Below are 25586 nucleotides of genomic sequence, written 5' to 3' on the forward strand. Positions count from 1 at the left end.
GCTGAGGTATTTAGCTAGGCTTAGCAGTTTCCTTTTAAGGGGGGGCCTGATTCTCAGTATGTAGCAGTGTAGAAAGTACCAAAGCACATGCAGACTCTGGGTTCAAATCCTAACTTCCACAAGTGCCCCTGAGCTAAGCTGTATAAGCTCTCTCCAAGCCTCAACCCCCTCACCTACACAATGAGGGCAACAATAGCACCTACCTCCTAGGAAGACAGCTGAAATGAAGTGATGCATATAAAGTGATTAACATAGTGCCTGGCAAATGTGTCAAGTGCTCTTGTGGTTTAATCATGCTGAAATATGGCACTTACTGGGGGTGTACCTTGTAGAGTTCTATAAATGTCAGCTTTTGTTATAAGTAACGAGTGACAATGATGATGGTGACAATGATGATGATGATGATGATGGTGATGGTAATGATGATGATGATGGTGATGATGGTGGTAATGAAGACATTCTCCTGCTCACACAACAGAACATAGGCCTGTTAGTTAGATGTTTGTTTTGTGAATCATGGCTTCCTATTGCTTAGCTGCTGCTAGAAAAGCCTGGAACATCACTGACTATCAAACGATCCTCTGGATTAAAGAGAAAAATGAAGCAGCTTGAATGTATCCCTAAAAGATAGCAGTGTTCTCTAGAGGTCATCCCAACCCCTCCACCTTTCCTAGTGGCTAGCAAGTACACTCTCAATAGATATGATGATGAGATAGAGGTAGGTGTTTGGAGGAAATGATGGTCTCCTAAAATAGGAGAAGGGTCATGTGTCAATGTTACCATTAGCTGATGGAGGAAAACCCAGCCCAGCCTTCTGAAAGAAGTCCCAAGCCAGCACAATCCTGATGGGTAGACTGGGCTAGCTCCTTCCAGTCACTGGACTTGACTTTTGCCCACATCTTTCAACTGGGAAATACCTACAATCTATTCTTATTTCTTATCCTTCTTCCTAGCAAATAGCTTTACTCCTTATTTCCAGTCTCACCTCCCAGATTGATTTTGAACTGATACCTGACACATCCTTGGTCCACAGGATGGGCATACTAATAAACTGGTGCTTGGTCAAATATTATTTTTTAAAGTACTTGTTCAACTTATATTTTGAGGAGATGCTGAGCACTGGTGGGGAGAAAGAAAGAAGAATGACTGCTGGCCAGAGCCTTCAGACTCTATTGGCCTCATAATTCAATCCTGGTCCCAATTTTGCATATTTCCCTCATCAAAGGAAAAAAAAATGCCGTGTAGTTCTATGGATTCAACCTTTTCTCTTTTTTTCAGATTTATTTATTTATTTATTTATTTATTTATTTATTTATTTAAGAGAGAGAAAAAGAGAGAGAGAAAGAAAGAGAACAAGCAGGGAGAGGGAAAGGGACAAGCAGACTCTGCACTGAGTGTGGAGCCCGATGTGGGGCTCAACCCTATGACCCCAAGATCATGACCTGAGCTGAAACCAAGAGTCAGAAGCCCAACTGACTGAGTAACCCAGGCACCCCTGGATTCATCCTTTTTAGAAGGCAAGTTAGAAATATCCGTTGTTTGAGCTCCATGCTGGGTATGGAGCCTACATAAAGAAAAAAACACAAACCAAAAAAAAAAAAAATTAATTAATAAAAAATATATATATATCTGTTGTTATTTAGGGAAAGGAAGTTCATCCCTTCCCCTCCAAACAGTTTACTAAAGCATCCCTTCCAATTGCATACTTTATGATTCCTGTAATTGGAAGAGTTCTGGAAGGCATGTTTTTCCTTCTGGTAGTATTTCTAGGAAGATATTAGCATTTATTATATAGTTCATTATTTTCCAAAATACTGCCAGGCTGGCCCTTATCTTACAGTTGGAATGGCCTTGTGATGATCCTATTTGAACAAGGAGCAGTCACTGTTCCTCTATGTTCACTGGTCCCATGAGCAAGGTCAAATTGACAGTACATTTCAAGCCGCCAGGCATGAACTGGGAGGTTGCTACTCTCTGAGTTCTTCCCAGGTTACTCACTCTAGCACACAACTGTTCTTCTGTAGGTCACTCCACTGCAGGGCTTGCACTGACAGGGATGCACTAGCTAGATGGGCTTTCATTACACACATGGAAAAAGAGTTAGTAAATCTCCATCCAGTGCAGAGGCCTGGGAAAAGCCAGACAGATGCATCCAAATTTCATCTGTAAAATCTTCTAGCTCAGGGGGTTGGAGGTAGAATTTTTGATGCCAAGGCTGAGAAGGTTAAGGGAAGCAATGTCATTTAGACTGATGAACAATGCTGCTGTCCTAGAAAAGGCATTCAGGCAGAAAATTCTGCTAACCCTGTATCTCACGACAAAGAGTTCCAGAGACCTCCCCCAGCATCAGTTATTTACAAAGATGTTGATAACACAAAAGTGTAAGCAATATAGGAAGGAATACCTTTATTCCACTCTGGAGATTGGTTTTCTATCAGGCTCATCCCTCTATCTTCTCCTATCAGTGACTTAATCCTAACCCAGTCTCAAGTCTCATCACAAATAGAAACCAAATGGTATGACCCACTAAGAAGGAAGGAAGGGGTTAGGGGATTTAACACACTGGCAATAATTCCAATAATCCTCTACACTCTTCCACCTTTTATAGTGGGTAAATATGAAGCTCAGAGAAAGCTTGAGTAAGCAGTCCAAGGTCTTATAATCAGTTATGTCCTAAGTCAGAGTCTTACAGTTCTCTCCCTACACAGCCCTCTGCTCACTATACAGCTATACAAGTCCCTTCAAATTTCACAAGTGAGGGACAACAGGCAGAGTGAGGGCTGTGCTGGCAAATTTGGATAAGATAGTGGTCCATGGGTGTATCTGAATAGGGAGATACCATCCAACATCTTTAGCTGATCAAATCTAATACTTAATCTGAATTCTGTAAGGGTGCCAGATATTCTCCTTTCACGGGTTCTTTCCATACTAGCTTATGCAAAGAGAAGAAAAAAATATTCAACCACTGAAAGAAATGGTCTTCTCACTGCCAAACTCTAGCTAAAACAAGAAACCAACAAGAAATTCCTTTTTAAATGATACTTACTTTGTCACAGTCTAGAGAAAGGAGAAACTGATTAAATCCATTGTCCTCCAAAGCAATGCCATAAATATGAAGGCTAGGAATAAACATAGACTTCTCTTGGTAGAGTGTCAGCAAAGAGCTTTTACACACCAAGATCAGTGGGCACAGATACAGATGTTATTTATCAGTGGGCAGAGATACCCTACCTACTGAAACAATTTGGGGGAAAGGGAAGAGGTGCTATCTTTTATTCATATATGCCAATTAATTCTTCTACTTCCCACCCGACTTCCCATCCCCTATGGTACATAAAGTGCAACACTGAGGCTGGGCACCTGTATTTCTAAGAACTTCAAACCCTAATAAGTGGGCCTGAATCACTCTTATTACCATGAAATACATGTGGCATTAATGATAAAAACTAAAAAAATTACACCCAGTTGAAAAGTTTTATTGCACATCATTTTTCAAGATGGCAGATGGATGCCTAAATTGATCTCAGTGTCATTTTACTGTTGTCCCAAAGTTTCTCTAAATCAGCCAAATGAGCTAGAAGTTGAAATAGCCACCTCATATTGTTCTACCAGGAAAGGCACAGGATTTCACTGTAATGCAGCTTGCCATGCTAGGTTATTTACAGCCTCTGATGGAAAAGTGGATAATCTCAAACCATCCCCTCCCCCAAAGAGAGTCATTACTTCATACCTAAAGGACCTGATGATGACAACACTGTCATATAGCCAATAATCCCCTGGGTCTGGCTATAAAGGAAAATCTAAAGCAATATCTGGGTTTTTGGTTCTGGATCAGATGGAATAAGTTTACTCTACCCTGTTCATTTTACTAAATGCATCTATTAAACCTGGACAGAATGCATGGAATAGCCATTTGAAGACTGAGAAGTGAACAGAAGCAAACAGAATTGACCAGAATTGGAAGTACCCCCAAATCAGCATTGAGTTTACTGTTCTATTTCCTCTGTATCCTCTAGCTTGACATCAGAACCTGTAAGTGAGGACCAGGATATGGACAGAGAGAGCTCCAAGAGAAGCTCCTGTTCTGGCTCAAAGACCAGTAGGAAAAATTCTTAACACTCAGAAAGAACGGGAGAAATCATGTTTTCTCTTTTTTCTCTTTTTCTTTTCTACTCTTTTCTTGTACCTATACCCCTAAGGCAACAGTGGTAGTAGTAGTAGGGGTGGCAATAGGAGCTGGAAGGAGAGTAAGAGAAATAGGAGAAGCTTCACTGGATGAAGGATCTGAGGTTCCAAGAGAGTGAGGTAAAGTCTTGTTGTTTTTTGTATTTGTTGTCCCATTGGCTTGCCCCATGTGGGCACATAAGAGCAGGAAATATATAGTAAGCAGGGTAACTAAAGTCCCAGCTTTCTGGTCGGAGGATAAAAAGGAAGGCCCTATGGAAGCTGACAGTTCTTTGGTGATAACAGTGAAAGAAGACTTGGGAAAGTAGCCCCTTACAATTGTTTATGACTCCTGGGCCTACCCTGAGCTGTGCATGGATAAAGCTGACCCTACCCAGCATATATAGATTTTGAGAACAAACTATAATAAAGACTGAAGCTGATGTGGGACGGATCCAAACAGCACTGCCAATGCTTTAAAAACTCAACTAGCACTATAATCAGAACCCCTAGAAGCCTGGTCAGAAGGCACAGCCCAAAATCAAAGAGGGTGATTACGTGTCAAAATTATAAAACTTTTGTAAGATTAAAACAAGACCTGAAGTTTCAAAATAAAATAATCAAGATATCAAGGATATAATAAAAAATTACTTGGCTTATGAAAAACCAGGAAAATCTGAAATTGCATCCAATGCCTAAAAGACACAGATATTAGAATTACCTAACAAGATCCATAAGGCAGCTATTTTAAAAACATTCCAACCACTAAGAGAGAACACTTAAATAAATAATTAAAAGACAAAAAGCCTTAGTGAAGAAACAAGATAAAAATAAGAATCATATGAAAATTCTAGAATTGCTAAATGCAATAACTAACACATTCACCAGATGAGCTCAGTAGCAAAATGAAGATGGCAGAAGAAAGAATCAACAAACTTAAAGTTAGGACAATAGAAAGAGTGCAGTAGGAACAACAGGGAGAAAAAAAAGGAATGTTTTAAATGAATAGAGCCTCAGGGTCCTGCGGTCTACCAGAAAGAGGTCCAACATTTGTCTCCTAGGAATCCCAGAAGGAAAGTAGAAAGAGTATGATGCAGGAAAAATATCTGAAGAAATAATGAACAAAAACTTCCCAATTTCCACCAAAGACAAGCCTAGAGATACAAGAATCTCACGAGCCCCACAGAGTAAGTCCAAAGAAATCATGTTCAAACGCAGTATAGTTAAATGACAGAAAACCAAAGACAAAAAAAATCTTAAAAGCAAACAGAGGAAAAGAACTTCTTACTTATAGGTTCATAACAATTCAAATGATTACAGAGTTCTCATCAGAAACAACAGAGGTAAGAAGGAAGTAGAATGACACTTTAAAGTACTGGAAGAACAGATTTGTCAACCCAGAATTCTGTGTCCACCAAAAATGTCTTTCAGGAATGAAGGTGAATTAAAGACATTCTCAGATGAAGGAAAATAGTATTTGTTCCCAGCAGGGTACCCTAAGAGAATTGCTAAAGAAAGCTGTTCAGACAGAATGAAAAACGATACCAAAGGGAAAACCGAACTATCAGGAATGAAGAAAGAACAGCAGAAAGGAGAAATATCAGGATAAATATAAAAGACGACACTTGTATTGAGTTCTTTAAAATATGTTTAGTGGTTGAAAGCAAAAACTTATAACACTGTCTGATGTGATTGCCAGTATATTTAGATATGATATGTTAATACAACTACAACAAAAAAATGGGGAGTGTGAAGAGACCTATAGGTTCATAAGATTTCTACATTCTACCTACAGGGGGTAAATCACTGAATCTAAGTAGTCTTGAAAAGTTAAGTATGTGCATTACAATCCCAAGGGCAATCAATTAAAAGACTACATAAAGATACGTAATAGGAAAACTATAGATAAAATGGAATACTAAAAATGTTCAAAACAGTCCAATTGGAGAAAGTAAAGAGGTAAGAGAACTAAAACAGAGGAAATAGACAAAAAACAAAGAGCAAAATATTAGACCTACATTATAGTTAAATAGTCTAATGCACTTTTTAACAGATTCACAGAATGGAATTTTTTTTTAAATGACCCAACTACAAGAAAATCACATAAAATTTTAAAATATGGTTTTGTTCAGACAGAAAATAATGAGAAAGATTTTTTTCCCATGAAAACACTGGTCAAAAGAAATTTTGAGGGGTGCCTGGGTGGTGCAGTTGGTTCAGCGTCCAATTTTTGGTTTCAGCTCAGGTCGTGATCTCAGGGTCATGAGACTGAACCCCATGTCATGCTCTGCACTCAGCAGATTCTGCTTAAGGTTCTCTCTCTCTCTTTCTGCCCCTCCTCACTGCTCTCTCTCTCTCTCTTTCTCTCTCAAATAAATAAGGCTTAAAAAAAAAAGAAAGAAAGAAAGCTTAAGTGAGTCTTTGAACATCAGAACTGAAGTCTACTAGACTTTAGAAAAAGAGAATTACCAAGAATATTAGGGACAATATATAATGATAAAAAAGGGTTGATTCACCAAAAAAAAAAAGAAAAAAAAAGTGCAAGAATCCAAATGTATATGCATTTAACAGAGTTTCAAAATACACAAAGCAAGTCCTGACAGAGCTAAAATAGACAAATCACTATTATATGTGGTGACTTCAGCATTCTTCTGACTATAATGGGTAGAACCAGCAGACATAAGATCTGCAAGAGTATATAGAAAGACTGAGCAACACCATTCACCAAGTGGCACTAATTAATGCTTGATGGTCATAGAACACTCTACACAAAAACAGCAGAATACACATTCTTTTTAAGCTCACATGGAACATTCACCAAGACAGAATATATATAAAACACACTTTAACAAATTTAGAGAAATGGAAGTCATACAAAGTACAAAGTAGGTTCTTTAACTGTAATGGAATCAGACCACAAATCAATAATATCAAAATAATAATATATCAAAACACTTGAAAATTAAGCAACACACATTTAAATAATACAGATCAAAGAAGTCTCAAGTGAAATTGAAAAATATTTCTAAATGAATGAAAATACCTATATCAAAATTTGTGGAATGCAGCTAAAGCAGTGCTTAGAAGGAACTCTATAGCATTAAATGTTCATATTTTGAAAAAAAAGAGTCTCAGATCAATAACTTAAGCTTCATCTTAAGAAGCTAGAAGAGTAAAATAAACCAAAATCAAACAGAAAGAAAATAGAAAATAAAGAAAATAATAAAGCCAAAAGCTGATTGCAAAGACCAGCAAAATTTACATGTAGTAAGATTGACAAATTAAAAAAAAAAAGATGCAAATTACAAAATCAGGAATGAGAGAAGGTATCACTACAGATCCCATAGATGTTAAATGGAAAACTATGAACAACTCTATGCATATAACTTGAGTAACTCAGATAAATTAGAGTAATTCCTCAAAAACCTCAAATTGCCACAACTCACCCAAGATTAAATAAATAACCTGAATAGAGCTATAACTATTAAAGAAATTGAATTAGTCTTTAAAACCCTTTGGAAAAAGAAATTCAGGCCCAGATGTTTTCACTAGTGAATTCTGCTGAACATTTAAAGAAAAAATTACACCAATTTCTATACCCTTCCAGAAAACAGAAGAAAGGGAAAGGCTACTCCACTCATTTTATGAAATCAACCATTACCCTGATACTAAGACCAGACAAAGATAGTATCAGAAAATCTATGGAACAGTATCTACTCATAACAATATACAAAATATCTTTATAAAAATATTAGCAAGTACATCACACTATGACCAAGTGGAGTTTGTCTTGAAATGCACAATGGCTGTTTCAATATTCTCAAATCAGTCAATGTAATTCACCATATTAAGAGCCCGAAGAAGAAAAATAACATGATTCCATCAATTGATGCAGAAAAAGCACACACACACACACACACACACACACACACACACAAAACAAAAACAAAAACAAAAACTCTCATCAAGTTATGAAGGGAAAGGAATTCCCACAGTCTCAAAATAAGGGCATCTACAAAACATCTACAACTAGCATTACACTTAATGGCAAAACACTGGATATATTCCCCCGTAGGACTGGGGAAAAATCAAAGCTGTCCACTCTCACTGCTCCTATTCAATATCCTGCAGGAAGTGTTAGCCAGTGCAATATGGTTGCAGGATACAAAGCTAACATAGCAAAATAATGTGTATTTCTACATACCACCACTGAACAATTGCAAACTTAACTTTTTAAGATGCCATTTATAGTAGCTCCAAAAAATTATAATTATGTATCAATCTAACAAAAATGTACAGAATCTATCTGTTGAAAATTACAAAACATTGATAAAAGAAGTTAAATATTATCTAATAATGGAGAGACAATGTTCATGGATTGGAATTCATGTTCATGGATGCCAGTGCTCCCCCAAATTGGTCTGTATGTTTAACATAATTCCAATCAAAATAGAAGTAGGATTTTTTTGTAGATATAGACAAATTGATCCTAAAATTTATATGAAAAGGCAAAAACACTAGAGTAGCCAAAGTGATTTTGAAAAGAAAATATTTGGAGGAATCACATTAGCTTAGTCTAATTTTAAGCCACAGAGGATTATTCCCAGATGTGAAACCTAATGGAACTTGTCTGATTGGATTTTGAAGGTAATTGGGGCTAGTAGAAGCTTTCTTTCTTCCATATTCTTCCCTTTGGAATGGGAATGCCTATAATTGTTATCCTATGGTTGTCCTATCAATATATTTTGGAGGCAGAATGCTTGCCTTCCAGTTTTACAGATCTGTAGGTGAAAAGGAATTTTCCCCCAGAATGGATCATATCCAGAATCTTACCCTATAGGGTTAAGACTTAAAAATATGGGGTGGGAGCACCTGAGTAGCTCAGTCAGTTGAGCATCTGACTCTTGACTGCTCTCAGGTCATGATCTCAGGGTCCTAGGATCAAGCCAGGCATGGGGCTCCCCACTGAGCAGGGAGTCTGTTTGTCTCCCTCTCCCTCTGCTCCTCCCCCCACTCATGCATCTCTCTCTCTCTAACAAATAAATAAACCTTTTCTAAAAATTAAAAAATAAATAAATCAAAATGTGGGATGAATGTATTTTGCATGTGGAATGGATGTGGATTTTTGAGGCTAATGGGCAGATTGTGGTAGATTGAATAATGGCCCCCAAAGTATACCTGGAACCTGTGAATGTTATGTTGCATGGCAAAAAGGACTTTACAGATGCAATTAAGTTTAAGGATCTTGGGATGGGAGGTTATTCTATATTATCCAAGATGGCCCTAATTGTAATGCCAAGTGTTCTTATAAAAAGGAGGCAGGTGGGGATTTGATTAGGGAAGAGGAAGTAGGAAATGGGACATTGGAAGCAAATGCTAGAGGGATATGAGGAAGGAGTCACAAGCCAAGAAATGCAGGCAGTCTCCATAAACTAGAAAATGTAAGGAAACAGATGCTCCTCTAGAGCCTCCAGAAGGAACCAGCCTGGCCAAAACCTTGACTTTAGTCCAGTGAAACTAATTTCAGATTTTTGGCCTACAGAAAAGGAAGAGAAAAACATCTGTGCTGTTTTAAGCAACTTTTTTTTTTGGATAATTTATTATAGCAGCTATGGAAAATTAATATACATGGTTTCATTTCTCTTAGGTAGACACCTAGGAGTGGAATTGTTGGATCATATGGAAACTCCATATTTAACATTTAGAGAAAACCCCTAAAATCTTCAAAATTAAAAACTTACCCAGGAAAGGCAGGGTCAAGAAAATGCAAACTCAAGATACAGACTGGGAGAAAATACTTACAAATCTAATAAGATAACCAGAACATATAATAAACTCTTATATTCAACAGTATAAAAGCAAAACAGCCCCATTTTAAAAAACAGGCCAAACACATACAACACCCCATGCTGGCAAAGACGTGGAACAGGAGAAATTCTCATTCATTGCTGGGTGGAAATGCAAAATGGTACAGTCACTTTGGAAGATAGTTTGGTGGCTTCTTATAAAATTAAACATATTTCTGCCATACAATCCACCCTCCTTAATATTTACCAAGAGTTGAAAATGTATGTCTATGTAAAAACCTGCACATTGATGTTCATAGAAGTTTTATTTATAATTGCCAAAAACTTGGAAGCAACCAAGATGTCCCTCAGTAGGTGAATGGATAAATAAATGGTGGTCCATCCAGACAATGGAGTATTATTCAGCACTAAAAAAAAATGAGCTATCAAGGCATGAAAAGCCATATAAGAATGTAGAAAGCATACTACTAAGTGAAAGAGGCCAATCTAAAAGGCTACATACTGTAGGATTCCAACTATGTAACACTCTGGAAAAGGCAAAACTATGGAGACAGGTCAAACATCCATGTTAGCCAGGGATCAACAGGGAGGAAGGTTGATCTGTGGAACCAATGTACCATGCTGGTGGGAGATGTCAGTAATGGGGGAATGCATGGGAACCTATGGGAAATCTCTGTACCTACACTCACTTTTCTTATAAACCTAAAACTGCCTTAAAAGTAAAGCCTATTTTTAAATATAGGCCAAACACTTCACCAAAAAGAAAAGAAAAATGATACATCAGCAGATGAAGAGATGTTCAACATCATTAGTCATTAGGGAAATGCATATTAAAATCACAGTGAGACACTCTAACACACCCACTCGAATGGCTAAAATAAAAATACTGACAATACCAAGTGCAAACAAGGATACAGAGCAACAGAAAGTCTCATACAGGGCTGGCAAGAATGACAAATGATATAACCGTTCCGGAAAAACACTTTAGTGATTTCTTTTCAAGGTAAACATATGCTTACCCTCTAATCCAACAATCCTACTTCTTTCCTCTAGAGAGACTAGAAGAAACTTCTACACAAATGCTTAGATCAACTCTATTCATCATCTCTCCAAACTGGAAGCAACCTAAATGCCATTAAAGGAATGAATGGATAAATAGGGTCACCTGGGTAGCTCAGTCCGTTAAGTGTCCAACTCTTGATGTCAGCTTGGGTCTTTTGTTTTTTTTTTTAAAGATTTTATTTATTTATTCATGAGACACACAGGGAGAGGCAGAGACACAGGCAGAGGGAGAAGCAGGCTCCATGCAGGGAGCCCAATGTGGGACTTGATCCCAGGACTCCGGGATCACGCCCTGAGCCAAAGGCAGACGCTCAACCACAAGACACCCAGGTGCCCCTCAGCTTGGGTCTTGATCTCAGGGTCGTGAGTTCAAGCCCCATGCTGGGCTCCATGCTGAGCATGAAGCCTACTTAAAAAAATTTTTTTAAATTAAAAAAAATAAAGGAATGAATGATAAACTGTGGCAAATCCATAAAATGCCAAGCTATTCAGAAAAAGAAAGGAATGGGGATGTGGGTGGCTCAGCGGTTAAGCGTCTGCCTTTGGCTCAGGGCGTGAGCCTGGAGTCCTGGGATCCAGTCCCATTTCGGGCTCCCTGCATGGAGCCTGCTTCTCCCTTTGCCTGTGTCTCTGCCTCTTTCTCTGTGTCTCTCATGAATAAATAAGTAAAATCTTTTTTAAAAAAGAGAGAAAGAAAGGACTGAAATATTGATACAATAACCTGGATGAATGAAGATATTGAATGAAAAGAGCCAGTCTCCAATGGTTAGATCCTTTATGATTCTATTCACAAGACATTCTGAAAATGACAAAACGATAGTCACAGAGGACAGCCCCGTGGTTGTCAGGGGCTAGGGGAACAGGAAAGATATGAGTGAATTTGGGGTATCTTGAAACCATTCTGTATCCTGATTCTGGTACTGGTGGCATGACTCAACATATGCGTTAAAATGTATAGAGCTGTGTACACGGGCATATACGCCCACCAATTTTACTGTAGGTTAATTTAAAGAATAAGATTAAAGAACAAGATAGGCAGACAATTAAAATTACTTCCACGTCTTCGTGGGCCCACATACTTTAAGCATTTTTCCTGTAATGGAAAATGGCCAGAAGAAAGGCTAGGTAAATGCAGGTGGTTTTATGTACCAATCTCAAGGACATCAATTCAGAGCCCCACCACTGTGCCCAAATGGTTTGAGTTACTTAAATACTTTGATCAGAGGAGCCTTCAAGGATTAGGATTAACTATACTTTTTTGCCTTAGAAATTTTCCTTTCTTGCTTTTATCAGCACTTGTAAACCCTTCTAGACCTCACGCCCTCTTTACGGATACCCCCTCCGTGCTGGAAGTCGCCACACTGCATTCTGACCTACTCATTCATTCGTCCTCCAACAAATGGGGTCATCCTCTCCCTCTCCAGCTCAGCCGCAGCACTTGGACAACAAAGTCTCACCTAACAAGGCATTAAGGTCCAGGGAGGACACACTGTGGTGTGGTCTGAAAAGACCGACACACTGTGGAGAGAATGGGACAAACAGGTGTTTCCTACCTTTGAAAAATATCTAATTCTTAGATCACGTAGTTTGGCATGGCTGGGGAAACTGAGGATACGACTTCTACAAATATCACAAAGGGATTTCTGTTCTTAGAAGGTATTGATTTGAATACAAAACCAAGCAATGTCTCTATCAAAACATTTCTCTCAGGGAAGCCACGTGTGATAGATAGCAGGGAAAGCACTGAGCTGAGAACCCACCGATCTAGCGGAGTTCTGGCTCTTGCTCTACCATCTTCCATCCAGCTGTACAACTAGAAGTCAGCCATCCTTCTGTTTCCCCTTTTTCTATTTCTTCCTCCTCTACACACGAGGAAGGGTCCGAAATGCCAGCATCCTTCGAATTAGGCACAATTCCTGAATGATACTCAATAAAATGCTTGTGTATCTGGTCAAATAAAAAGTAATTTAAATAAAATATGTATACCTTGTAAACTGTAAAGAGCTATGCAAGTTTAGGATATTATTACAATCTTAAAGTTCTTGAAAAGATACCCACTGTATCAAATCAATGGTGGTGCTTTGCTCTGCCTCCTCTAGATATGTAGTCATTGCTTCAAAACGTTATGTTCCTCATCCTTATTCTGGGCATAGATTTATACTCGGTATCACTTAAGGGCAATGCTTACCAATAGATTTAACCAAGGAATCTGAGACTCATTCCTAATGGTTTAACGGCATTTTGAGACTTTTGCCTGAAAAAAATCACCAACAGTGGGGGGTGCCCATAATTAGAACAGTGAAAGTGGGAGAAGCCAGGAGGATGCAGCCTGTGGATGCCCAGGTGTATTCGGAAATGCATGCAGTAATTAAGGTCTGATAATCTCCAAAAGAGATCATTATGGTGTTTGCGACTTGGTCAAGAGGGCCTTACTTCACACGCTTGACAATATCCTGCCAGCTGATAAGGGCCAGGGTGAGTAGAGGCTTCTCCTGGCTTTCAGGGTGAGTCCTAGCCACTGCAGCTCTTAGGGCTCCATCAGCGCATGGGGCTCTGTCTGTAAGTTACATAATTTTTCTGTGCTGTCTTCCCCTTTTGTTCAGTCTGTGCCAAGAGCCAAATAAAAGAATCCATATGTGATTACGGCTATAAAACCGAAAGGAAAATATTAGACAAAAATTTAACATTTTGGGGTTTCTAAGTTTGTTTTACCTTTAATGCTAGGCAGACAGTTTACACAAATCATTTTGCTGCAAAGTAAAGAGTAATGAGTTAAATGTGTTCCCTGTCACCATCAATCATGTACGTTTTCCTTTGATTGACCAAACATATAAGACACATGAAATGACTTTCTAATCATGTTAGGGGGAGGGAGGGAGGGAAAAGGGGAGAAAATGGGGAGGGGAAGCATAAGCCTTTTTTATTTTATTCAGAAATTCCATTGACATTTTCTGGCAATCTTCTAACATGCTGTATGGGCTTCTCTTTGCTAATAATGTTTGCCTTGAGAATTTGTAAAGGTCTAAGAACTCTTTAATTCAATGTTCTAGAAATTACCAGGGCCAGAGGGGAACGAAATCCCTGTTAATAGTTCATGGATTAATTCTCTCTTCATTTGAAATCATTTTCGGGGAAGTTGCTCGGCTTTCAGGTGGGCGTTAGTCATCTCGAGCAGATTGGATGGCATTGGGGGAGGCAGGCTGGGCCGCCGATCTGATGAAATTCACGGAGGAAAAAAGAGGATGCACGATGATGTCGACCCAAATGGAATACTGAGGCTTAGCAAATTCATTTCAATGCATGGGTGTTTATTTTGATTTGTGAATTTAAGCCACACACTGACTGGATTTGCTGGCATTCGAAATGGTTTATAACCAAACGTAACCAGCCTCCACGCGTCCTCGCCAAGCTCTGTAGTTCGTTTCCACGTGGAGTCCTAGCCCTTTAATTTGGCAAGGGAACTATACACAGTAGCCACGGAAGAAGTTTTCAGCATCAAAATCACCCCAGATTGTAATTGCGGTCCTGGCCCTACCCAGCTGTCTCTGTAATAAAGGCTAGCCAGGCGAGGCTGAGACCAGTTTATTCATTTATTTGTTCAACAGGCATTTATTGAGTACCTATTGTGCATCATCAAGGGCTGCTCCAGGCACTAGGGATTCAGCGAGTAGCCCCAGGCTCCACGGTGTTTACACTGTCTTAGAGAAAAGAGGCAATAAATGAAGCCACGGAGGAAAACAAAGCCAGGAACACTGGGAAGGAATAGACACAGGGGGCTGTGGAGGGAAGGGTGGTATAAATCCTGAAAATGTCATTCTGACGTGTTTAGGTATGGAAACGTTACCCACCCCATGAAGCCAAAGAGAACCTTTAAATCCCTGCTGGAGAATGTGTTGAAGTGGGACTTCTCCTCCCTCTAGGGACCCTCAGAAGCCCCTGAGGGAAGGAAAGCCCCAGAGAAGTATAGGAGCTTAGTCACTTCCTTCTTGATTCTCCTGCATTTGCCAGGAAAACTGTTGAAGGGCAAAGCATGTCTTTCTCAGAGATATGCTACATGAGACTGGAGAACTCAACATCTTGGAGACGTCAGTTCTCCCCAAGACAGCCCTGAAACAGACCCACACATACACTGATATTTAAATCAACGGGCTCCTGGGGTACTGATAATGTATGGCTTCTCAGTCTAGGTCCTCAAGACATGGGAGTTCTAAGTCTGTGAATAAGTAATAAGTTGCCCATTTATTAGAGACACATTTTTATGTTTGTATATTATACTTCAATTAAAAATTTGTTTTTAAGCCTTTCTTAAAAATGCAATCCTAGTGTTTTAGAGAAAGGTCTCACTGAGAAATTAACACTAAGCAAAGACATGGAGGATCTGATAGAGGGAAGCCAGGAAGCTACTAGAGGGAGAGTGTTTCGGCCAGAGGAACAGCAAGTGCATAACCCCACAGACTAGCCAAAGACGGTGTGGCTGAGGGCAAGGAGCAGAAGAGCACTTATGAGATGAGGCCAGTGAGTATTGCTTAGGACCTATAGAACTTTGTAAGAACTTTATTTTGGTGAGATAGGATGCCATGTAAAGATTTATACAGAAGGGTGATAGGATCTGGTTCATGCTTGTGAAGGATTGTTCTGGATGCTTTACTGAGGACAGACTGGAGTGAGGGAGGGATAAAAGCAGAGCAAGGAGGCCAGTTAGGAGACTGGTGTAATGCTTGAGGAGACAGATGAGGTTGGTTTGGATCAGACAGGAAGGAGTACTCAGATCCTGGCCATATTTGGAAAGTCAAACTAAGAGGATTTCCTGCTGGATTGAACATAGTGTGTGAGAAAAAGAAGCTAGGGATAGTCCAAATAGTTCAGTTTGAGCAATGGGAAGAATGGCATCTCCATTAGTACAATGGAAGGACCAGGCTTCCTGGCAAAGAACAGGAATTCAATTCTGGGTATGCCAGGCCTCAGATGAGATGAGACACTCCGATAGAGATGCTGAGTGGCAGTTAGATGATATTGGGTTCGGGGAGAGGTTCTGAATGGAGATACAAATTTGAGGATCCTCTATACATCTAGGACTTATGAGAATAAACAAGATTATAGGAAGTGAGTATATTTGTATTGGGACCTGCTCTCCGCTGGTAAACATATCTGCAGAAGTCCACTGTCATGACACAATTTGTGACTAGGATGACATCACCCATGAGTGTGGAATAAGCAACAGCCTGCCTCTCACTATCTAACTTACTCTATGTAGATTGACCCCAACCTTATCAGTTGCAGCTCTAGACCCCTTTCAGAGGTCACCCACCTCCCTCCCACTCCACACAGGGCTGGGTCCTATTTCTAGTATGTCTCCCTCACCTGGATGAACACCTCAGGTCTGCAGAGCTTATACCCATCAGCCAGTAAGAACTGTTTATATTCTCCTAGGAGCATCTACCAAAGCCAATTAGCTTTACCCCCTGAATACACCAGTGAATTATGTCACTTCCTTCTGGAAAGCCTGGATCATATTTCCCTACCCTGACTCATCCCAGCCTAGGTTCACATGCATTAATGCAGTGACTTCTGCCTTTATAGAGCTGGCCAGAGAGAAAGGCCAACAAGACCCAGAGAATGGATGTGCCCACCCATCCCAGTCATAACAGAAGCTTCCTGAAGCTTCTGAGTGCCTCCTAGCCATGAGGATGACAGTGTGAGTAGCACCCTCTCTGGAATACAGTAGGTGCCCAGGGAGTCTCTATCAAAGCAACCATGTCTATAAACTACAGAAAGCTAAGATGCTAGCACTAGCTAAGGTTCCCCCTTATGATTTATCATATTTCCTCTTTTTAAAAAAGACTTTATTTATTTGAGAGCTAGCCAGAGAGAGAAAGAGAGAGAGAGAAAGAGAGAGAGAGAATGAGTGAGAGGTAGGGGCAGAGGGAAAGGGACAAGCAGACTCTCTGCTGAGTAGGAAGCCCAACGTGGGTCTCGCTCTCGGGACCCTAGGATCATGACCTGAGCCGAAGGCAGACACTTAACTGCCTCAGCCACCCAGGCACCTCTACCATATTTCCTCCTGGTATACTCAAAGACCTAGAGCCAGCTTGCTTGGTTTGAAACGTGCATTTGTCAATTCTAGGTGTTTTGTCCTCATGCAGGTTGCTGAACTTCTCATAACCCACAGTGTCTGCCACTGGAAAGTGGGTAATAATAGAGTCAGTGGTGGGTATGGCCACTGTGAGAATTACATGACCGATGTCTATAAAGCACTTAACACAGGGCTTGGCACAGTTAGAATCGCAGATAGTTCAGCTGTTAGTAGAGTCTTGATTTGTATTTCCAGCTCCTAAACCATAATTTTTTTAGACATGCATATAAAAAACACATAGATGCACATAAACATAAACCCAAAATAGAAGTATTAAAATGATTCCCTTGCCTACAAGTGCTAGGACTATGTATTGTTGAAAGTTTATCTTAATGCGGTAATATCAATAACGAACAGATGGTTTTCATGTCCAGCAAAGTCCACTTCAGCCAAGATACACTCTGAATAATACGGACCTGATTTTCCTATGGCTTCCTCACTCAGAAATAGAAAAGGTGACAGAGGAGGCCATGTTGTGATCAATATTAAGTAACATTTCACCCACAAGAAATAATTACAGAGTACATGCCACGCTCCAGGATGTGTGTGTATTTATGTATGAGTGTGTGCTTCGTAGCTTAGCAGGGTTAAAATAGTTGGCAATCCTGAGTATAATTTAAATCTGCTAAATTTTGAAGTCTCAGTACAGACTAAAATGAAATGTTAAGAGTTAATCACTCTCTAAATTATACACAACACCCCCACACACAATTTATCATGTCCAAGGACAGCTAATCCTAGTAAGAATAATAGCACAATTCACCAAGATGGCAGGTCAAGCCCCAACGTGAAACCACATATGCTGAAGAGAAACTTAAGTATTACATGCTAAAACTCTCAAACCAAAAAAAAAAAAAAAAAAAAAAAACTCAATGGATCTTAGAATACATCCAAAGGAGGAAGCCAAGTGGAGGGTAAGTGTGGCCACTTATTCAGGGACTCAGCTACGAGGCAATAGCAGATAGGCTAAATAAGTTTATTGTCTCGGTCTTTACAGGAGGCCTCAGGAAGATTCTCACTTGACCCTCATAGGCAGGTGGCAGGAGATCAGAGAGTGTAAATAAACAGGATGCTCCAGACCTGGTTGAGGATGTAGATACAGACAAGCCACAGGAACCAGGATGATCACCTTATCTTCTTAGAGGAATTCAGGGCAAAAACTGGGTACTCGCTGCAGAAAATGCTTAGCCTGCCATTAGCAATAGGCTTCTGGGTCCGAGGACCCGAGGGGCCAACCTGTGCCTCTTTCATGAAGTCATTGGCTATCAGGTTAGCATGGATCTGTTAAACACATCCCAGCACACCAGAAACTGCAGAGGGCATGCCTTAAATGTTGAGCAGACCAAATTCAATACAAATAGCCAAGAAAAAGTCTTTAACAGTAGTTAGCACACTTGAATTCATTACCCCCAAAGACGTGGGCTAAAAATATAGATTCTCGAAAAATTAAGACCAATTCGGAGATGATACATCCAACATGGGAGCGAGGCTTTCAGAGGGCAATGAAGGCCTATGGTAAGGGACTTTGAAAATGATATTGCTCAGGGGATAAACAGGTGCTCCCCATATTTTCCTGGTATCCCTGGGCTGGGTCTCTTTTGTAACCCCTGCATACCAGTAGCCCCTCGCTCTTGCTGAGCTTTGAAATCCTCACTTTCAGTCTTGGCTTTTGGTCTCATGGCCACTAAAGGCCTGGTGGGCAGCCACCGTGCTACTTCCGCCTGTGATATATTATCGCAGTGTCAGTCCTCCTTTCTTCTCTGCTCAGCAGAGACAGAGTACAGTGTATTCTGCAGAGCCAAGAAACAGACACTGTACCTGCCCAGGGCAAAGGAGAGGCTGAGCTCACACTCCACCTCTTGCTTCCAGAAATGCTAAGTGTCCTCAAGGGATGAAATCTACCAAAGCCCCATCTCACCTCCCTCCATCCTCGAGGCCTGCCTGTCCCTGTGGAAGTGCTGGTGAATTCTCTGCTGGAGGAAAATGGGGGATACTGGGGAAGGAAGCAATTTTTGTAAACAGTCATCCATTTCTAGATTCCCTTTTCCATCTGCCCCCGCAACACACACCAAATAAAAATAAGTGAAGGCTCTGTGACTTCTGGAATGGGAGATAATACACAAAACAGGTCAAGGAGAATATCATCATGGTGTTTATTGTGACCCAAAAGAGACAAGGATCAGGGATTTGGAGGGTAAGTGCACAATGATGACACTACAGAATGAGAGGCACATGCTTCAGGCTGTCCTTATTTTAAATGAAAAAATAATATTTGAAGGGAAATCTTGCTATTTCCAGGTCATGCACCTTAGCAAATTCCAACACAAAGACCACCTGAATGTCAGGAGGCCATGTTCAGAGAGCTACCTCCAAACACGGAGGAGCTGGCCCCGGGGCAGAAATAACATGGTAACATAACCCTAGGAGGGAAATGTGCTTTCAGTTACACCAGGGCCCAGCCCAGTCTCTTCCACAGGCTCTTCCTAAATAGGGACTTGGCAGTGGGATTAGTTGGGCTGGAGGGGACGTCCTTGGCTCCAGAGGTGAGGCCCTCCAGGGTCTTGAAGAAAGTTGGACAGAAGTTCTTTATCCCTGCTGGTAATAACACTGAGGAATCAGCGTCACATCCATTTTATTAATTTTCTTGACAGGCAGCTCTAGTTTCCATGCAGGCACCACAAAATCAAAACATACGCATGTCAAGTGCCCCATGTGCGGTAGGGCCCTGCCAAGACCGTGTTACATCAACATAAGGAAGCAGAGCCCAGGTCTCAGACCTTGTGCCTGGGCCTGTGGGTCATTCCCTGCTGGAGGAAACCACCAGAGCTTGGTTGAATGAGCCAGAGGAGCTCTCTTGGTGACAGTCCTTTATCCCAGGGTCTGGGTTCCTTGTGTTGAACACAAGAGCCGTGGGAGACACAAGACTACATCTGGCTTTGGGGCATGTCTCTAAGTCCAGCCACACAGAGCCCCCTGCCAACTCCATTTTGCCTGCATTCAGTTTCATCCAGGCAGGAGAATAGCAGCCTGGATTAAAGAAGCCATTAAAAAAAAAAAAAAAAAAAAAAAACCCACAACGTCCTTATTTGTGAGCTGGGTCTGAGCCTGGAGTTCTGTGGAGTTGGGGTCTTTGGGCACATAGTGAGTTGAAGGAATTTTTTGACCAAGCCATCCTTTGCTAAAGTGATTGAAGGGTCTCCAAAACAATTTGTTCTTTTACATAAAGGATTATTATCCATGAATTGCATAAGTAATGTAAATTAGGTGGGTTCAGAGGGTAAGAACCTAAAGAAGAGCAGAGCCCTGCTCTAACCACACGGCTGTGGGTGCCCAGGGTGAGCACTCACATGGAACCAGCCCATCATCTGTAACCTTACTCTTCTCACTCATCCTTCCCACGGCCTCCAGGGCCATTGCCTCAACTCCCCCGAACAACTGACCAACCACTGGTGCCACACACAGCAGTAATGGCAGCAAAAGGCTGGAGGTCTCACACTTTCAATTGCAGAGCTTCTAGCCCCACTTGTGAGACCTCCAGGTAACTCACAAATTTCCCACCTCTATCACTATTAATGCAGGAAGGGGAATGGAAGCCTAGATCCTGAGCTAATGGCCACCAATGCCAAGTCAGAAAGGCCCAAACTGGGCAGGTTTTACTGTCCTGATCTGCCTCCTTGACAGTCTAGGCTAAGAACAATCTAAGGATGGGGACTGGTATTATCATTATCCTGCACTCCAAAAGCCCTCTCAGTAGGGGCCTGGACTCTCAACCCAATGTCCTGGAAATGGGCCTGGCCTGGTCTGGAAAATGTGCTGACCCAGCCTGTGAGGACAGAGTTGGGTCCTTCATTGCCTGGGTTGGACCAGCAGGCAGGGGCCACTTTGGAGACTTTGGGGTGGCTGCCCAGTCAGCTCTGTGGGGTGAGCCGGCTGACGAGGAGATGAGCAGAGCCAGACTGCCCGTCTCACGGCGTATGGGGCGCCGCTGCTGAGGGTTCGGTCCCTCATTTCACTCTCCATTCAAATAACCATGGCATGTCAGCCCTGCTGGCCTCCTTGATTGTGCAGAAATAAATAAATGAATTATGTTGTTGGGGTTTGGGCTTCAGCACAAACACATGGTCTGCATTTATCCGCACAGTGAGAGGTCCACCAGCCACTTGATGTAAAAGAGCAAAATGATAATTCTTTTCTTTAGGCGCTCTGGTGCCATATGGAATGCATATAAATCATATTTTTGTTTTAACAGCGGAGGCTTTGTTGATAGATAAACATGTGGTTTATCTAAAAAAAAGAGAGGATTGTTCTTTGAACAATCATTTAATGGCCGTGGATGTGCCAAATAAAAATAAAAACATAATTTTAAAAGAAGTTGGCCTCGTGCCCAAATCTGTAACAAGGAATCTCTCCTTAACCAAAGTGGTTAAAGCCCGTCGATCTGTTTTGAGTTTAAGCTGTGCTCTCTACTCAACCCCATGACAAACTGAATCTGGGGCTAATGTGCTCTAATAGGACAAGACGTTACCTTTATGAATGACCTCATGGAGAAGAGGTTGGCGAGCATGGTGGAGAGGCCTTGAGCCAGGCAACTCTGAGCTATGAACCCCAGCTTCAGCTCCGCGAGGCAGATTGCATCATCCCCCTCTTTCCAATTCCAGCTTGGGATGTTTAGCAGATGGGCCTGTGGAAGCAAAAGTGAGGTATGAGACCTTACGTTGCTAAATGTTCAATTGTTGCAAATCTCCTCTGGGAAATGCAGCATGGCCCAACTACTCAGAGGCATTCAGATTCATCCTTTCTTTCCCTCGCCCGAGCCTGGTGTTTGGTGTTTTATTTGACTCCTCTATTCGGTACACTTCAGTCTTCAACGTTCACTCTGGAACATCGCTTCTGTGCCTCCCAAACCCAGGTTCTCCCCTCAGCCCACACATCGGCCCACGCTCTTGGGATGTCTGGATAGGTCGCTCATAAATTGGCTCCTCAAACAGACCCAGAGTGTCAGATGCCTGCATGTTTTAGAATTCTCTTTTCTCTGCCTCCCCAATATTCCAGGCCAGTGGCCCCCAAGCCTAAGTGGGCATCGGAATCACCCAGAGAGTTGATAAACATACTGCTGGCCCTTCCTCCAGAGTTTCTGATCTAGTAGGGTGCGAGGTGAGGCTGGAGAATCCCCACTGCTAATAATTTCGAGGTGCTGCTGAGCTGCTGATCTGAGGAGCACATTTTGAGAAGCACTGATCTAAATCATCAGGCAAATCACAGTGTAGACATGTTACAATCTCTTGCAGATGGACTGACCCTATTCAATAGTTAGGTTCCACCCCCAGATAAGGACCCAGACATATGCTCATCCGATTAATTTTAAGTGGCCTGAAGCAAAGAGCCAGAGATCATACATTGGATGGAGGAACCAAGATTCAAAAACTACTCCAGGGTTGGAAAATGGGCAGAAAACCAGCCAGGAAAGATTTTAAAGGCCTTAATGTCAAGCACAGCATTTAGGTTGAAAAAAAAAAAATCAATTGTATAAATTCAAAATGAGAAGACCTAACTTGGCAACAGAGCTGAGGAGAAAGGAAAAAAGAAAAAAGAAAAACCTTAAGTGTGTGGCTAACTCAAACCTCAGAAAGAGGCCAACCGTGTGACAGATTACAGAGAAAGCCAATGCTTGCTTGTTAGAAATGGTCTCCAGATCAAGGGAAACGAATGTTTCATTCTGTTGTGAACTGGTCAGGCTAGTTCCAGAGTACTTGATCCAGTTGTAACAGTCAGATTTAAAGAGGAAAACTGATCAATTGAATCACTTCCAGAAAAAAAAAAAAAATGACAAGCACAAGGAGAGGTGGGGCTTCTGAAAAACATCTTTTGGGAAACAGGTAAGAGAGCCAGCAGTGTTTGGCCTCCAGAAGGGCCACACCCTCACGGAGACAGGCTGGTTTACCTCTGAATACCTCAGGTGCTGTTGTGATGAAGAGAGATGGGCTTGTCTTGCTTTGTTCCAGGGGCCAGAATTAGGACTGACTCGTGTACATTACAAGAAAGCAGTTTTTTGGCTTGTTTCATAAAGGAACTTTCTAAGGATGTAATTTGTCTAATAAATGGAGAAAGCTACCTCCAAAAATGCAAGGTCTTTGTCCCAAAAACTCAGTAAGTGTTTTTCCAAGTCATAATAGAAAGACCTCTTGCTTTGCGTTTGAGGTTGAAGCGGTGAGCCCTGCCAAGGCCCCGCTGATGCCAAGGCTTTATGGCTCTGAAATTACTATTTCTCTGCACGTACCAGCAAACAGCAGGAGCACCCAGAATGCTTCCCTTCACTGTCAGGACAATACAACTACAGTGGTGCTACTAGAAAAGTAGAAGACACCATCATGGAAACGAAGAGCAAGTCCAATGGCTCCTTGTTCTGCATTTGGAAATAACCACTCCTGCAAAGTCCTATGACAGTCTAACAAGTCCTAATCCAGCAGTGGTGACTCCTGGGAGAGAAGACTGTATCCTCTCTAATGATAACGTGGTTAAAAAAGTCTAGGGTGAGGGCGCCTGGGTGGCTCAGTAGTTGAATATCTGCCTTCAGCTCAGGTTGTGATACTGGGATCCAGGGATTGAGTCTCACATCAGGCTTCCTGCAGGGAGCCTGCTTCTCCCTCTGCTTGTGTCTCTGTCCCCCTCTCTCTATGTGTGTCTCTCATGAATAAATAAATAAAATCTTAAAAAAAAAAAAAGTCTGGTGTGTGGGCCACAGGGGATGGTAATTTCTCTCAAGCTGGGTATCAGAGACCTTCTCACATCACAGTCTTGATTCTAGCAAATAGTCTTGCCCTTTACCCTGTTTCTCTGCCTACTCTTCAGCGGCTTGCAAAGGCCACCTTCCCTCTTTACTGATACCAGAGGGAAGACACCAGTCTCAGGGGAGAAATTCTCATTTGCATTCATATCATCTGGGAAGAATAAGGAGAAAGGAGATCTAAGTGATGAGCAAATAAATCATTGAGTGTGAGAGGAGATTTGAAGGCCACATAACCCTTGTGGCATTTTCAAACAAACAAATAAAGCCTTTTCCAGAGTGTTCCATATCCCCATGTGCCAGATTTTTGAAGGTATGAAGTCCAGACCCTTGGGCTTTGGGTCCCCTATGTCCCCATCTGGTTTGAGTTCCTTAGACATACTTTACACGTGATTACATGGGAAACTCAAGTTTGTTTCATTTCTCAGGCTTCCATATGGCCTCTTTTTATTGGCCATCATATCTTCCCCAACTGTGGGGCAGGGAGCAGGCAGGGATGTACCAAAGGCTAGGAGGAACATCTGTGTGTGCGAAATTTCACCAGGAACTCGAATCCTCTGTCCTTCATTTGAGGGACATTTGGGCCCAGAAGAAAATGCCAGTATTTCTGCCCAGGAGTCTAGAGGCAAATCCTCTCTGGAGAATGAGGCGTGATAAAGCTGGTGTAGCAGGACCAGAGTCTCCCTCTGATCAGCCACAGGATCATTCCCCATCCCAAGAAGGAATGTGAAAATAGGCTCTCCTGGAAAACCAGGAGAGATCAACTCCAGTCCCAGTTCCAGCTCTACCCTCTACACACAACGTTGAGGAAGCCACCATAATGAACAAAAGTCATTTCAGAGAAAACACTTTAACATGACTGCCCAAGTGTGTAAGGGGTTTTAGTGAGAAAGCTCAAAGAACTTGCACCTCCATTGGGCCTTTGGGACTTGGCTTCCAGGTCCCAGACAAAGAACTCTTGTTCTAGAATCTGTTTGGAAAATAAAAAAAAAAAAAAAACATTAATAGCTAAGTCATTAGAAGTGAAACTGAAAGAACAGGCAACTGTTCTTTCCTTGAAAAGCTTCAAGACATTTGCACTCAAATAAAAAATGCCCTGTACCATCTTCTTCCCGTGTTCAGAGATGGCTGGGCCGAGTGTTTCTCTCCATGAATTCAGATCTACTTTACAGAACATCAGTCCTACTATATAAAGCCTGCTGTGAGGAACCACAGTTTGGTTCAGTGGGGTGTGGCTCTATTTAAAGAGAAGGTGACAGTTGGCAGTTCTGTCCTTAGCACTGCCTGCCAAGTGACCATGAGTTGTACACACCAGAGCTGCTCTGTCTGAGACAGCGGAGACTCCCAGTATGAAGTCACACTGGGATGCTAGCATGCACAGATGGTCAAATGAGGACTAAATGTGATAATGGATGTCAGGCTCTTTAAAAACCATAAAATATGACACAAACGTCTGAGATTACTACAATGACAAACTTAGGACCAGTTTCACACAGAGAGAAAGTAGGCAGCTTGCCTACATCCCTCTAGGCCCTGGAATACCAGGATCATTAGAGCACAGGGAATTGCAATTCTTTATATTTTAAGTCCAGTATCCAATTATGGAATTAACCATCTTGTAGTTGCAGTACTTTGT

General features: G+C 41.5%; 1 protein-coding gene across 26 annotated transcripts in view; it reads right to left on the reverse strand.

The window, feature by feature from the left end:
• Nucleotides 1-25586, reverse strand: part of KCNMA1 (potassium calcium-activated channel subfamily M alpha 1) — a 717266-nt gene that overhangs the window by 174686 nt on the left and 516994 nt on the right. For 25 of the 26 annotated variants that reach the window (XR_013377873.1, XM_077895128.1, XM_077895127.1 and 22 more), the window contains one exon: nt 21692-21847. Coding sequence is in view for 25 of the 26 variants with exons in the window: in XM_077895128.1 (XP_077751254.1) it covers nt 21692-21847 (156 nt within the window). In the remaining variant the exon portion in view is untranslated. Of the gene's footprint in view, nt 1-19383; nt 19762-21691; nt 21848-25586 lie in introns of those variants that run through there. The other variant, XM_077895150.1, reaches the window with a different exon arrangement.

This window comes from Canis aureus, chromosome 4 (assembly GCF_053574225.1).
Source record: "Canis aureus isolate CA01 chromosome 4, VMU_Caureus_v.1.0, whole genome shotgun sequence".
NCBI classification, from domain to species: domain Eukaryota; kingdom Metazoa; phylum Chordata; class Mammalia; order Carnivora; family Canidae; genus Canis; species Canis aureus.